The sequence below is a fragment of the Symphalangus syndactylus genome, chromosome 20 (assembly GCF_028878055.3).
Source record: "Symphalangus syndactylus isolate Jambi chromosome 20, NHGRI_mSymSyn1-v2.1_pri, whole genome shotgun sequence".
NCBI classification, from domain to species: Eukaryota; Metazoa; Chordata; class Mammalia; order Primates; family Hylobatidae; genus Symphalangus; species Symphalangus syndactylus.
The window spans coordinates 45,852,728-45,867,337 of record NC_072442.2 but is presented as its reverse complement, the minus strand read 5'-3'; the positions used below and the strand labels follow the sequence as shown (position 1 = coordinate 45,867,337).

Below are 14,610 nucleotides of genomic sequence, written 5' to 3'. Positions count from 1 at the left end.
CAGCTTCTGTCGAAGAAAATGGCCTCCTGGGGCCGATTTGGTCTTTTCACTTCCGACCGAGATCATTTCCTGAGCCGGGACAGAGGAGGTCCGGGCCAGCCATGAGGCTGTTTGTTGGGAAGAGTTCGGAATGATTAATGAGTTGAAATCATCAGCCCTGGCTATCCGAGAGGGAAGCAGGTCTCACCCGCAGAGGCCCTTCCTCATCAGTGGGCTCTGGATAAGACTGGGAGGGAAGCATGGAGGAGGCCTTGCCCCGAAACTTGCGGCAGGGGATTCTGGTGCAGGGCTGGGGGGCCGAATCCCCCCGGGGGCGTAGTTTCTCAGAGAGAAATTCTCCAGACCCAAGCCCCCAGCCCTCCATAAACAGGGACTGAGAGGACCCAGAGAACCTCCATACCAGTCACTGAGGCCTAAAATCTTGGCGCTCTTTCCACTTCTCCCTCGCCACACACCCAGTGACCCTTTCTTCTTATTGCTTCCTTAATAGCATCCCTGACATTCCAGCACGTTTGCACTGTGCACCTTTTACGCACAGAACCATGTGACCTCACCACAGCCTGGCAAGTTAGACACGATAGGAATGAGTGTCTCCATTTTACAGATAAGGCATCTCTAAGACACTGGAAAATAAGTGACTTGTCCAAGGTCACATGACAACCATGGGGCAGTTCTGGCTACAGCGCGGGTCTTTGTGACTCCCCATGCCATTTTTCTTTCTGTCACAAACACAAAACCCCGTTTTTTCTTAAAATCGGGGAAAACTCTGGATTTCGTTCTTTTCATTCCCAACAACTTCAACCTTATTCAGCCCCTATATCATTTGGCAAACAGGAGGGTACAAAGAGGGGTGGGATGCCATCCTTGCCTTCAAGTTGCTCATGGACTGTGGAGAAGCCGTCAGACCACAGCCAGCCTAAATGGCAAGTGAGGGAAATCCCGGTGGGAGCTGATGAGCTGAGTGCGTGGGAGCTGGGAATTATGGACAAGTGTCAGGAGCAAGTGACTTCCTGGCTGGCTCTGGAGGATGAAGAGCTTTCAGGCAAAGTGGCACGAAGAGGGGCATTTTAGGATGACCAAGCATCATATGCCAGGAAAGGGCTAGTCTGGGACCTCGGTGGCTCTGGGCAGTGTGAGATATCGGGGGTGGGGGCCAGTGGTGATGGGCATGGCCAATGTAGATGCCTCTAAGGGGAACCGCAAGCACGCGGGCCTCTGGGCACAGCTATATGTTCTGAAAATGAACACCTTCGTTTGTTTTCTCTGGGCTTCCAAGAATTCCGGTCCACCTGAAAAGTTCCCCGCTCCGTGTGGCTTCATCCCTCAGGAAGCTTCCTGAGAGCAAGAACTGCCCCTCAGAGGGTTCCTGGAGGAAAAAGGCATTTTGCAGAGAACTTGGTTATCACAGAGACCTCCAAATTGTTACCCCATCTTCAGACTCCAGAGGATTCTGGGGTACCCCCAGTCAGGGCATTTGGAAGGCACTGCTGAGCCCAGCCTCAGTGTCCTGGGCTGGGCTCCATTGTATGGTCTCATGTGTTATACTGGGGGAGAGATGGACTGATGAATAGGTTGTGGAATTCTAGAATTCTGTCAAGGGGCCAGGCAACCTTACTGTTAGCTGGGTTCTAACCCTTTGCCAGGCATTTAACATGCCCCATCACTGGTAAACCCCAGGACTGCCTTATGATGAAGAGATCAACCCTATTTCACAAACAAGGCCACCCAAGCCCAGAGCAGTTAAGAATCTTCCCCAAGGGGGCCAGGCGCGGTGGCTCATGCCTGTAATACCAGCACTTTGGGAGGCCGAGGCGGGCGGATCACGAAGTCAGGAGATCGAGACCATCCTGGCTAACATGGTGAAACCCCATCTCTACTAAAAATACAAAAAATTAGCCAGGCGTGGTGGCGCCCGCCTGTAGTCCCAGCTACTTCCGGGAGGCTGAGGCAGGAGAATCGCTTGAACCTGGGAGGCGGAGGTTGCAATGAGCCGAGATCGCGCCACTGCACTCCAGCCTGACCAAAGCGAGATTCGGTCTCAAAAAAAAAAAAAAAAAAATCTTGCCCAAGTTCCACAGCTACTGTGCAAGTGGTGGAGCTGGCTTCAGCTCCAGACCTGCATCCCCCACCAAGGTGGCCCTGTTGTTGTCTGTCCTGCTTGCTGCAGTCCAGTCTTATCACAGGGGCTATTCAGCCTGTGCTTGTGACCCTGGGCTGAGCCGTGCAGGTGCAGAGCGCACCGTCTAGCCTCAGGGATGCCTTCCCGGGCTTTGAGAGGACTGACGACTAAAGAGTGACTGTGGCTTCCAGTGGGGCCAATGATGGCCAAGCCTGGGGCGGTGGTCAAGACTACAGGCTGACAGGGAACTCAGGAGTTTAAGGATCTCAGCCAGGGGCCTTCAGAACTGCCTCTTCCTTACCCAGGGGTAGGAAGGTCCTAGGGGCCAGGTGGTGGCAGCGGCGGGGGGCTCCGGTAGGAACCCTGGCCAGTGGACTTGGAGGCCCTGGCACCAGGCGGCGCTCAGAGCGGCCAGTTTCGCCATTGAATACAGGCCAGGCCGAGGCTTGAGCCAAGGCGACCCATGGACGACAGGGCTTGTGCTGACAGAGGGAGGCCAAGGCTTCTGGCCTGTACCCCCGGGAAGGCGATTGCACGCGGGCGCTCGGCCCACCCCGACGGGGGCTTCCAGGCGCGCAGGGCCCTGCTCCCTACTCAGGGCGGGGCGAGGACGAGTCTCTCGCTGGGCCTTGGCCTTCCAGAAAATTCCCTGGAAAGGCCCAGGCCCGGAGGTCAAGGCGGGGCACCGGGAACAGGCAGCTGAGGAGGGGGCAGCGGACATTTCTGGGGCCGGGTGCTCGGAACCTCATCTCTACGCCCGGGGCGCGGAGCTGGAGCAGCCGCCGTCCCCTTTGGGCGGGGGGCAAACCGGCCCCTCGGCCCCGCCCAGCCGTGCTCCGCTCCCCCCCGCCATCCCCAGCTCGCTCGGACCCCGCGTCCCCGACGGGGCGGCGGGCAGGGCCGCGCCCTCGGCCCTCGGCATTGGCCCCGCCCTCCCAAGGGCGCCCCGCTCCCGGCCCGGGCCACCCTTGGTTCCTCTCCCTCTCCCCTCCACACAGAGGCCTGTTTTCCCTTCGCTTGCCCGGGGAGGAGGGAAAATATTCCCCATTCAGAAACACCAACCGCTGGCTTCTTCTTCAGGGCCATCAAGGGGGCATTGGGTGGGGAGCAGGAAAGGGACTTGTGCCTCGCTCGCTCCGGGCCCCGCTCCCCGCTCCCCCCGTAGGGGACCAGACAGCAGAAGATTATGGTTTTCTTTTATTTAGTGAAACATTCGTTTGTAAGTGAATCTTCAATGAAGACGTCCTGAGTGTGTGTGGGGGCCGAGGGGGCCGGCAGGGGAGGAAAGCGAGCAAACTGCGCTCATCCCCCTCCCCCGGGGCCTGCTCACTCCTCCCAACTGGTCCGGGCCTCCTGGCCACCCTCCCGCAGCCTCCCAGCCAATCATTCTTCCAGGCCCCGGCCCAAGTCCCAACTTGCTCAAGAGCTGAACCTCCTCGGGGAGAAGCAGGGGTGGGAAGAGTCAGGTGACCCAGAGAGTGGGGAGGGCAGGGGCTGAGACCCGAGAGCCCCGCCCCCGAGTCACGGCCAACCCAGCACCGGGGACGTGTACCACAACTGCAGCCTCCCGGGGAGTCTGGGGTGGTTGCGGGGAGGGAAGGAAGCGTCCCTGTGAAGCTGCAGGGAGGGGTGGGGTCTTATTTGCCCCCCACGCTGCTTTAGGGGAGGAGGTGCGAAGGCAAACACTGACAGGAGGGGAAATTTTGAATGCTGTTCTTCTAAACCCTAGGAAGGCTCAGGGCACAGCAAGATAGTGTCAGTTGGCTGCAGAGACCCCTCCACTGACAGTCACCTCTTTTGGGTCCGAAACATTCGGAAGAGCCACTGGACGACGAAGGGCCACAGGAGGAAGAAGAGCAGCGCGCGCCCCGGGAGCCCAAGGGGCCATGGCCGAGCACTGGGCCTGGACTGCGGCCTCTGCAGCCAAGAGGCAGGGAGTGAGAGGCCAGTCTAGGCCTCAGCACAGCCTCCCTAGGAACCTGCTTCCAATTCAGTGGAAGATTGGAAAGACCTTGCCCCTAAGTCTGCACCACTAGAAGGGAAGTGGCCCCCAGGTGGTTCTGACAGGTTGAATGCCAACTCCCTCCCACATCTTCCTCCCCAGGGCAATCCCAGTGTCAAGAGAGGCTGGAGGGGCTGCGGGTAGAGGGAGCAGCTTCCATGCCATCTTCTCTGGGCCACAAAGCAATGACCGTTGGTATGACCTGAAGACCTGTGTTGTTAAGGATGTGCCACATATGTCAAATGAGGACCCTGGGTACCCAGATTTTAGTTTCCAAGTATCATTCTCCACTAAAAAGGAGCCAAGGCTCCTTGGAGAAGTGGCTGATTCCAGGCCTGGGGCAGGGAAGGTGGCAGTGAATGTGGGGCGCCTTGTACCAGGAAAGCAAGGTCGCTTTTAAAGATTCATCAGGTCGTGTTATAAGAACATAAGATCCGGTATGAAAGGGTCTCGAATGGCCAAAGTTGTGACTGTCTGAGCATCACAAAGAATGACTGTGGCAGACCGGGTGGGGTGGCTCACACCTGTCATCCAGCACTTTGGGAGGCCGAGGCAGGCGGTCACGAGGTCAGGAGTTCAAGACCAGCCTGGCCAAGATGGTGAAACCCCGTCTCTACTAAAAATACAAAAAAATTAGCCGAGCATGGTGGTGGGCACCTGTAATCGCAGCTACTTGGGAGGCTGAGGCAGAGAATTGCTTGAACCCGGGGAGGCGGAGGTTGCAGTGAGCCGAGATCGCGCCACTACACTCCAGTCTGACCAACAGAATGAGACTACATCTCAAAAAAAAAAAAAAAAAAAGAATTACTGTGGCTCCTGGGAATACTGAATCTGTGAAATCCATGAGCCCGCTGTGATACTCAAGAGAAAACTGGAATTTTGTCACCATTTAGGTGGCTTTTAAATTAATTTCTTTCTTTTTCTTTTTCTTTTCTTTTTTTTTTTTTTGAGGAGTCTTGCTCTGTCTCCCAGGCTAGAGTGCAATGGCGTGATCTCGGCTCACTGCAACCTCCGCCTCCTGGGTTCAAGCGATTCTCCCGCCTCATCCTCCTGAGTAGCTGGGATTACAGACACCTGCCACCATGCCCAGCTAATTTTTGTATTTTTAGAAGACACGGGGTTTCACCATATTGGTCAGGCTGGTCTCAAACTCCTGACCTCAGGTGATCCACCCACCTCAGCCTCCCAAAGTGCTGGGATTACAGGCATGAGCCACCGTACCCAGCCTAAATTAATTTCTTACTTTAAAAATAGATAACTAAAGAGAAAGAATGAGGTATTTATCTTGCCTTTCCACTGTATTTCAGGGAAACCCAAGATGATGAGGGAAACAGTACACAAATGATAGTTAATAGATGTTAAAGGAATCATAGCACTTAAAAGTCAGCTTTTTTTTGGCAATCACTAAATTATTGACTCAGGCAAGGATTAGCAATTGTCAAAAACTAGCAAATGGAGTTGATGGGGGACCAGATATTCTCCAACTGCAGGAGGAAAACATGACTTTACAATGGTGGGATCAGACCCCCTTCAACCATGCCAGTGGTCCATGCTAGAGTTACTAATGATGGGGCATCCAGATAGTATGTGTCCTCTGCCATGAAAAAACATCACCTCTGATGTAGTCTGGTCCAAAATGTTGTGTGTTTTTGTGCTTTGTGTTTTTTTGAGACAAGGTCTCACTCTGTCGCCCAAGCTGGAGTGCAGTGACACCATCATAGTTCACTGCAGCCTCGATCTCCTGGGCTCAAGCGATCCTCCTGCTTCAGTCCACGCCCAGCTAATTTTTAAACATATATTTTGTGGAGACAGGGTCTCACTATGTTACCCAGGCTGGTCTCAAGCTCTTGGGCTCAAGCGATCTGCCTGCCTCAGCCTTCCAAAGTGCTGGGATTACAGGCGTGAGCCACCATGCCCAGCCAAATGTTTAATGTGACTCTAATCTAGTGTTTAGATCTAACCTGCAGTTCGCAGGAAATGTGTATTGAGGAACCACCCATAAGGATGTAATTAGACCCAAAAGGTGGAACATTCTATAGGACACCAGCCCAGACGGGTCAGCAAGTCAATGGCAAGGAGAAGGACTGGGCTAGATTAAAAGAGAATTGAAAGGAGAACAGATGCAATGTGCGGTCCTAGACTGGAAAACCAGAGCAGCTGGAAAAGGCGGTTTCAGGATAACTGGAGAAACTGGCATTTAGATTGGATATTTGATGATATTAAGAAATTAATAATTGTGTGTAATAAAATGTTGTTTAGGCTAGGTAGAATGTTCTTATTTTGAGAGATATGAGTTTCTGTTTGTTTTTGAGACGGAGTCTTGCTCTGTAGCTCAGGCTGGAGTGCAATGGCACCATCTCAGCTCACTGCAACCTCTGCCTGCCAGTTTCAAGTGATTCTCCTGCCTCAGCTTCCTGAGTAGCTGGGATTACAGGTGCCTGCCACCTCGCCCAGCTAAGTTTTGTACTTTTAGTAGAGACGGGGTTTTGCCATGTTGGCCAGGCTGGTCTGGAACTCCTGACCTCAGGTGATCCGCCTGCCTTAGCCTCCCAAAGTGCTAGGATTACAGGCGTGAGCCACCACGCCCAGCCTATTTTGAGAATATGAACCCAACTCTTTCGGGGTGGAACATCATGATGTTTAGAATCTTTTGTTTTTGTTTTTGTTTTTGAGACAGGATCTTGCTATGTTGCCTAGGCTGGTCTCGAACTCCCAGGCTCAAGAGATCCTCCCTCCTCAGGCTCCCAAAGTGCTGGGATTACAGGTGTGAGCCACCACGCTGGCCTGTAATCTACTTTAAAATCTTCAACATTTAGAAGTAGTAAATGGTAGGAAAAAAAGAAAAGGGGGCCAGGCGTGGTGGCTCACATCTGTAATCCCAGCACTTTGGGAGGCTGAGGCAGGTGGATCACAAAGTCAAGAGATTGATACCATCCTGGGGACCATGGTGAAACCCCATCTCTACTAAAAATACAAAAACTGTCTGGGCATGGTGGTGCTGCCTACAGTCCCAGCTACTCCGGAGGCTGAGGCAAGAGAATCACTTGAACCCGGGAGGCAGAGGTTGCAGTGAGCCGAGATCATGCCACTGTACTCCAGCCTCAGCGACAGAGCAAGACTCCGTCTCAAAAACAAAAAAACAAAAAGCAAAAAAAAAAAAAAAAGAAAAAAGAAAAGAAAACAGAAAAAAAGGAAAGCAAGCCCTGTTGAGGGGGAGGGGCAGTGTTGAAAAGTTAGCCATTGGGGATCTGAGGGAACCCTGCCGCTGTGGGCTCACACCTGCTGTGCTGAGTGGGTTAGGGGTCACCCCGGAGATGCCTCACATCTGGGAACCAGCCTCTCTGCCCCACCACCTCAGGCTTTTCAAGAGCAGAGCCACTCAGAGTTAATGGTGGGCACCAGCTTTGCAGAGAGACAGACTAGGGGCCACTGCCAACTCCATCGCTTAATGTTAATATTAACAGCAATAGTAGCAACAGAACCGACTGGAGAAGGCTTTCTGTGTGGTGGGCACCACGGAAGCACCAACATGCGTGGTTGAATCCTCACAGCAGCTCAGAGAGGCTCTCTCAGGCTGTGTGCCCTCAGGCAAATTAGCCCCTTGGAGCCTTAGTTTCCCTCTCTAAAAGGGAGGTGAAAAGAAACTCTCTCATAGGGCTGTTGTGTGGATTCAGTGGGAAGATGCCCATGAGTGTTTGGCACCCAGTGGGGCTCCAGCAATGGCAGCTGTTATTTAGTTTGCAGGAGCCCAGGATCCCAAGTGTCAGAGGCAAGCAGAGCTAGGAGTTGAGGAGAGGGATGCAAGGGCTGAACCATTTGGGGCAAATCCTAATTCTGGGAATGGAAGTCCTGACTGAGGGGCAATAGGGACCCGCATCCTCAATGCCCAGAGCAGACACATCATGGCCCTTCCCACACAGGATTAGTCCTGAGGCTTAGCTTCTTTCCAGGCAGAGGGAGGGGAGAACAGCAAAGGACCCCACCCACTCTGCCTTCAGAGTGGAAGCATGTCAGCCCCCTCCACCCTCACCCCCACCTCCTGCCTGCAGCAGGAGCCATGCCATTCTCTGGAGAGAGATGTGGGCAGGTGGAGGTGTGAGGACAAAAACAAAAGTGGCTGGAAGAGGAGCCCAGAATAAAGACCGGATTCTGCCATCATCTTGTCCTATGGGGTGGGGGACTCTACCTGCTCAGGGGGCCGGGGCATGCTCTCCAGGCTGTGCACCCTCACCTGCACCTCCTGCATGCTCTCCTGTAGTGCTCGAACTGTCCCCAGCAGCCACACGTCCAACTCCTGGGGCCCTGGCGGGCTGCCCCGCAACCCCTCTGCGGAGCACAGACACACAGGGAAGGGGGCTCAGGAGGCAATTCAGCTCCGGGCAGGGTGGGGGCAGGCTGGGGCAAGCCCAGGAAAGTGTAGGAGTGGACCCAATCCCTGTACCAAGTGTAATTCTTGCAAAGTCCATCTATGTAGCTGAGTAATGGGCTGCTGTGGGTTTAATCCCAGCATGGCTGCTTATGACATAGATCAAGTCATTAACTTTTTTTTTTTTTTTTCTGAGACAGTCTTGCTCTGTCGCCCAGGCTGGAGTGCAGTGGCACAATGATCTCGGCTCACTGCAACCTCTGCCTCCTGGATTCAAGCCATTCTCCTGCCTCAGCCTCCTGAATAGCTGGGATTATGGGTGCCCACCACACCCGGCTAATATTTGTATTTTTAATAGAGACAGAGTTTCACCATGTTGGCCAGGCTGGTCTCGAACTCCTGACCTCAGGTGATCTGCCTGCCTTGGCCTCCCAAAGTGCTGGGATTACAGGCGTGAGCCATCGTGCCCGGCCAAAGGCATTAACTTCTCTGGGCATCATTTTGTCATCTAAAAATTAGGAGAAGATGTCATTTCCCTCACAGGGCTGCTTGCTCAGAGGAATAAAGGAGATACTTTTGAAAATGTCCATACAGGACCTGACACACAACAGGAGTTCTAGAAGGGAAGAGGGCAGAACTCATTGTCTTCTGAGATTTCCAAACGGGGGAGTCCAGAGAGTATGGATGACCTCCTGAGGTTGTGCAGCTGTAGGTGGGAGAGCTGGGCTAGGGCCCCCATCCCGCTGGCCTTACTCAGCACCTGCAGAGGGTGCAGACTCCTGGGTGCCCTTCGGGGAGAGGAGGGAGGGCGGAGACTTTGCCCATCCAGGCAGACTCCTGGGTGCCCTTCGGGGAGAGGAGGGAGGGCGGAGACTTTGCCCATCCAGGCAGCCCCCTTCCTGGACAGAGGCTTCTCGCTCAGCGCTCAGCAATGGACTTTCAACTCTGCCCTAGGAAGGCAGCCAAGAGAAGGCCTAGGGTGCCAGGACCACGGGAAAGAGCAGAAGCGGGTGAGGGGTTGGGCAGGAGCTCACCTTTCTCTGCGGGGGGCATGGGGCTCTTCCTGGGGTCACGCTGTCCTCCAGATGCTGCCCGCTGCTCTGTCCAAACCTGCTGAGATGAGTCAGAGGGCTGAGGGTGGGAGTGGGAGCACAGTGGGGTGGGAAAAGTGGGGAATGGGGACTGGTCTCACCAGCTCAGGCTCCAGCTGCTCCAGGGAATCACAGAAAACCTCGGAGTCCAGGTCCCTGGGTGAATGGGACTCTGTGGAGGGGTTGGTACAGTTACTGCCCAGAGGGAAGCTGTGGAGGGAGAGCAGAGCTGCGCACTGGGCAGAAGCACCTGTTTAGGAGACACTAGAGATACGAGGCACTAGAGATATCAACACCTGCAGCACAGATGGGCGCCAGAAGCAAGGCCCTGGAAGAGGAATCCTAGACCCCAGTCCCCACCTTTGGGAACACAGGAAGTCTCAGTGTCTGTGGAGGGCACAGCGTGGCATCCAGCCTTCTCCCCTCCAGCCCTCCCCCAGCCTGAGTTTGGTCCACCCCTCCTGCTCAAGCACTAACCTGGGCTTGGGGGTGCCGGTTCCTTGGGGAGGCAGGGAGGCTCTGAAACAGCCCCAACAACTCCATTCACAACCTGCTCTTTCCAACCTGCCAAGACACAGCACCCAGAGGTGGGGCTGGGGAGAGGCTGGCACCTCCCAGGGTGATCAAGCCCCTACTCGGGATGAGCCGTGGATGCTGCCTGAGATCCACCTCTCAGGGGCATGGGGGTCCTAACAGGGATGTCGCCTGGAGCCCTCTGCCCCCCGCCCACCTCAGGCTAGACCTAAGACAGTTCACTCAGCACTTTTGGAACTCCCAGCCGGGGAGTCTGACCTGTGACCCTTCTCAGGAAGGTCTCTGGGGGCCTCGGCATGTCAGGGATCACCTGGTACAGGGGCTCGAAGTAACCAAACATGTCCTCTGCCACCTCACCCAGGGGCACTGTGTCGATCACCTGTAGGGGAGGGGGTCTGTTGGGGATGGAGTGGCCTCCTGTCCCTTCCGCCCTGCTCCTGCCCTGTCACACACCTCCACCCTGTGCCCAGTCAGGGGCCAAAGATAGGCAGGGCTGGGGGTAACATGAAGGTGGTGATTCCCATGAGGGGGTCCATGTGTAGGAAACTTGGTGGGGGTCAGAACTGGAAGGGTGAGGCCACCTGGCCAGGAGCCTGGGGACAGAGCACCTGGAGCCCCTACCTTCTGTGCCACCAGTTTCATTTCAGTGATGTAGGCAGACATGGCCTCCTCCCTGCTCATCTTGCCCAGACTGTTCCAGGCGTCCCTGGGGGCAGAGGGCTGTGAGAGGGCTGCTTGACAGCTGAGGCTTGTTTGCCCAGCCAGCAGGGAGCTCACCACTTATATCGTCCAATGGGGTCCCAGAACCCGGGCCGGGGGACCAGGCAGGGCCCCATAGTGGCCTGCTTGTAGTAACTGTAGAATCGCAGCATCTCTTCATAGGAGGGGCGGTAAGTACCTGGGCAGAGAGTTGGAAAGCCAGGGCAGAGCATCACTCCCAGCTCCAAGGGGCGGAGGGGCGGGAGAACCCCGCTTGGAAAGGGCAGAGGTGGGGATGGGTCCCACCCAGGGCATCTGGACTGGGGTAGGAAGTGGAGGGAACCCCCAGGACAGCCCAGGCAGGGGCTTGTCTGCAAAAACTGCAGTGATCAGGACCATTCTTTCTTCAGTCAGACCTCAGGCGTCCTGAATGTGAGTCCAAATGCGAGTCCCTGCAGCCTCACCGTTCTTAGGCAGGTTCTGGATGACGCTCACTGCAGCCTGGAACTGTTTCTGGCAGTCGGGCTCTGGGCTTTCTTTCCCGGTGCCCATGCTGCTGCGAGCCCTGGGGCCCTACTTTTGAGCGACTCTGCAAGAAGCAGCCTTCGTGTGAGGGGGCCTCCAGGGTCCCCCCGGCACCATAAGCCAAGGATTCACTTCCCAGAGGGGCAAACTAAGCTCTTTAGAGGCCCCAGACACCCTGGGAGGTCAGAAGTTGTGGTTGAGGAGCCTCCTTTTCCTACCTCAAGGCAGCGTGGTGGGGTCAGGGTCGCCAGGGCCTCGGTAGGTGGAGAGGCAGGTGGCGAGGGCCTCAGTGCCAGATGTGTGCGTCCCCAAATGAGCGTCCTTTAGGTGCACATCTCCAACTCCTGGACAGGTGGAGAAGCAAGAGAGGAGGAGTCAGGGCGGGGCGAACAGTCTTCCAGCCTGGCCGCCTGCACCTTGGCCCAGCCTGTGCCTCGCGGCGCCCACCGCCAGGACACCTGGGTCCTCTCTCACCACCACCCCGCGGCTTCCTACTGACCCCGGGGTCCAGCAGGGCCGGGATGGCGACGCAGAGCGAGGGGGGAAATTTAGGCCAATGAGAGAGCCTGTTTCACATTCGGCTTACCTACTTCAACCATTCAGCACGGCCCTTTCAAGATCATGCAAATAGTTTCTCAGAGCCTTTCCCAGTCAGGCGGGGCTTAATCCAAGGGTCGGACTTCCCAGCCCGGGATGGCCAAGGCGGGCGGCAGCGCCCCCTGGTGCACATAGTGAAAGGTCGTGGCGTCCTAGCGCCCCCTGGTGGAAATCCGCATCTGTTCGCTGATATCCAGGCCTGGCCGATCCGAGGCAACACACTCAGCTCTCCAGACACTTAGGCACTGGGGATTAAAAAAAGTCATGTCCTGTGGTCAGGTGTTCTGGAGGAGGGACATCACAGCTCAGTTTTGGAAGACGGTCGGGCACGGTGGCTCATGCCTGTAATCCCAGAACTTTGGGAGGCCAAGGCGGGCGGATCACCTGAGATCAGGAGTTTGAGACCAGCCGGGCCAACATAGTGAAACCCCCTCTCTACTAAAAATACACAAACTAGCCGGGCGTGGTGGCGCGCGCCTGTATTCCCAGCTACACGGGAGGCTGAGGCAGGAGAATCGCTTGAACCCGGGAGGTGGAGATTGCAGTGGGCCGAGATTGCCCCACTGCACTCCAGCCTGGGCGAGAGTGAGACTCCATCTCAAAAAAAAAAAAAAAAAAAGAGTAAGCAAAATGGAGATCGCAGAATGATGGTTACCAGAGGCTGGGAAGGGTACTGGGGAGGGGGGGAAATGGGTACAAAAATACAGTTAGAATGAATGAGATCCAGTATTCGGTAGCACAATACAACGATTATAGTTACCAATAATTTATTGTATCTTTTTATTTTGTTTATTTTATTTATTTATTTATTTATTTATTTATTTTTGAGACGGAGTCTCGCTCTCTCCCAGGCTGGAGGGCAGTGGTGCGATCTCGGCTCACTGCAAGCTCTGCCTCCCGGGTTCACGCCATTCTCCTGCCTCAGCCTCCCAAGCAACTGGGATTACAGGCGCCCGCCACCACGCCCAGCTAATTTTTTGTATTTTTTAGTAGAGACGGGGTTTCACCGTATTAGCCAGGATGGTCTCGATCTCCTGACCTTGTGATCTGCCCGCCTCGGCCTCCCAAAGTGCTGGGATTACAGGCGTGAGCCACCGCGCCTGGCCTATTGTATCTTTTAAAATTAATTATTTTAAAAACAATTTTTGTAGAGGCAGAAGTCTCATTATGTTGCCCAGGCTGATCTTCAATACCTGGCCTCAAGTGATCATCCCACCTCTGCCTCCCAAAGTGCTGGGATTACAGGCGTGAGCCACCGCATCCGGCCAATTTATTGTATATTTCAAAATAACTGGGCGGGACGTGGTGGCTCAGGCCTGTAGTCCCAACACTTTGGGAGGCCAAGGCAAGAGAATTGCTTTGAGGCTGCAGTGAGCTATGATCATGCCACTGCACTCCACCCTGGACAACCAAGTAGGAGACCTTGTCTCTAACAAACAAATAAATAAAATAAAAATACAAATAACTAAAAGTGGAATTGGAATGTTCCTAATACAAAGGAATGATAAATGCTTGAGGTGATGGATACCTCAATTACCTTGATTTGATCATTACACATTTTATACCTGTATCAAAACATTACATGCATCTCCATAATTCTCTGCAACTATTAAGTATCCGTAACAATTAAAAGAAATGTAGATTTAGCCTATCCAACAACAACAATAACAAAAGGGTAAACCAGGAGAATAAGGAAGGTTGTTTCTGGAGGAAGGAACGGCAGGATCAAAAGCACAAAGGCGAAGACGATAATCAGGAAGAAAATTCAGGACCCCAGAGTGGCGTAGGGACCCAGGCCAGTGTGCAGAATCTCTGGTCCCGGGAGATCTGAGGATGGGGTAGAGCAGGGCAAGTAGGTGGCAAATCCAGGCCCTGAGCACTAGCCTCTCTGTAGGATGCCACGCCGCTGGCCGCCGCAGAGTGGCGGTGTGCGCCCATCTCTCTGCCGGACCCAGGCCACCGGCTGCAGAAACGCTGCCACCTGGACGTCCCCCACTTCGCGCACGCACTCTGGTGCTTGCATATAAATAGTAAGTGCACACCCGACTCGGCCACCAGAACCTGCACGCGGATGCCCACCCACGGGTTGACGTCGCAGACAACTACACCGCGAGTGCCGGGCTAGGGTGCCGGCCTGTCCAAGCCTCGAATCCAGAACCAGTTGCTGGGGACTCCAGGCTCGGCTCCGCCTCAGGCTCCCCAGGTCCGTCCGCTCCGAGACTGTGGCTCTCCGAGGGGGCAGCACCTGGCCTGGCACAGGAAGGTTAATCCTATGACGTCACTGCCAACCTCCCCACCCCCATGCCCATCCCTTCGGGTTCGCGCTGCCTTGCGCGGCTCAGCTCCCGGGGCTCTGCCGTCGCTCCCGGCCCTGCGTCCCGTCCCGGTTCTGGTTCCCTGTTGAGGCCTGTGGCGCGACGGGGACGCGGAAGGGAAGGAGGAGGGGGTCCTGCGTCAGCCTCGAGTCAGGGCCCCCGGGAAGGAGAAGGTGTCTGTGCCAGAGGGCGGTCCTCGTCCCCAGTGCCAGCTCCCACCCCCAGCCCCGCAGCATGGGGGCTCTAGTCACCGTCGCGGCCAAGATCAGAGGCTCGCCCGGACGAAGGGGAGATGGACTCACGAGCAGGGGCGAGCGCTGAGGCTCCGGGGTTCCAGGCCACCGCCTGGCCCCGCCCCCTTC

General features: G+C 55.4%; 1 protein-coding gene across 21 annotated transcripts; it reads right to left on the bottom strand.

Annotated features, from left to right (window-relative positions):
• Window positions 1-3,303: 3,303 nt before the first annotated feature.
• Window positions 3,304-14,595, bottom strand: ACBD4 (acyl-CoA binding domain containing 4). Of its 21 annotated transcripts, XM_063629241.1 has the most exons (13): window positions 14,551-14,595; window positions 14,040-14,183; window positions 11,923-12,178; window positions 11,555-11,680; window positions 11,276-11,400; window positions 10,890-11,010; window positions 10,734-10,818; window positions 10,371-10,491; window positions 10,056-10,142; window positions 9,680-9,750; window positions 9,522-9,597; window positions 8,308-8,447; window positions 3,304-4,036 (listed from the first exon to the last, which is right to left on the bottom strand). In XM_063629241.1, exons 5-13 carry the CDS (start codon window positions 11,361-11,363, stop codon window positions 3,908-3,910), a joined length of 918 nt encoding a protein of 305 aa, XP_063485311.1. In that variant the 5' UTR covers window positions 11,364-11,400; window positions 11,555-11,680; window positions 11,923-12,178; window positions 14,040-14,183; window positions 14,551-14,595; the 3' UTR covers window positions 3,304-3,907. The 21 variants fall into 21 exon arrangements, with proteins under 21 accessions (XP_063485311.1, XP_063485310.1, XP_063485315.1 ...); XM_063629240.1 differs by lacking the exon at window positions 14,040-14,183 and having other exon boundaries at window positions 14,551-14,591; XM_063629245.1 differs by lacking the exon at window positions 14,551-14,595 and having other exon boundaries at window positions 8,353-8,447; window positions 11,923-14,120.
• Window positions 14,596-14,610: the final 15 nt, after the last annotated feature.

What these genes read in the sequence shown, in the direction of transcription:
- ACBD4 (XM_063629239.1), bottom strand. Translation starts at nt 11,363, where the DNA reads ATGGGCACCGGGAAAGAAAGCCCAGAGCCCGACTGCCAGAAACAGTTC. An exon ending in TGAAACTGGTGGCACAGAAG is followed by an intron (nt 10,492 to 10,733) that starts GTAGGGGCTCCA and finishes CCTCCCCTACAG; the next exon opens with GTGATCGACACAGTGCCCCT. An exon ending in AGAGCATGCAGGAGGTGCAG is followed by an intron (nt 4,037 to 8,352) that starts GTGAGGGTGCAC and finishes TCTTGGCTGCAG; the next exon opens with AGGCCGCAGTCCAGGCCCAG.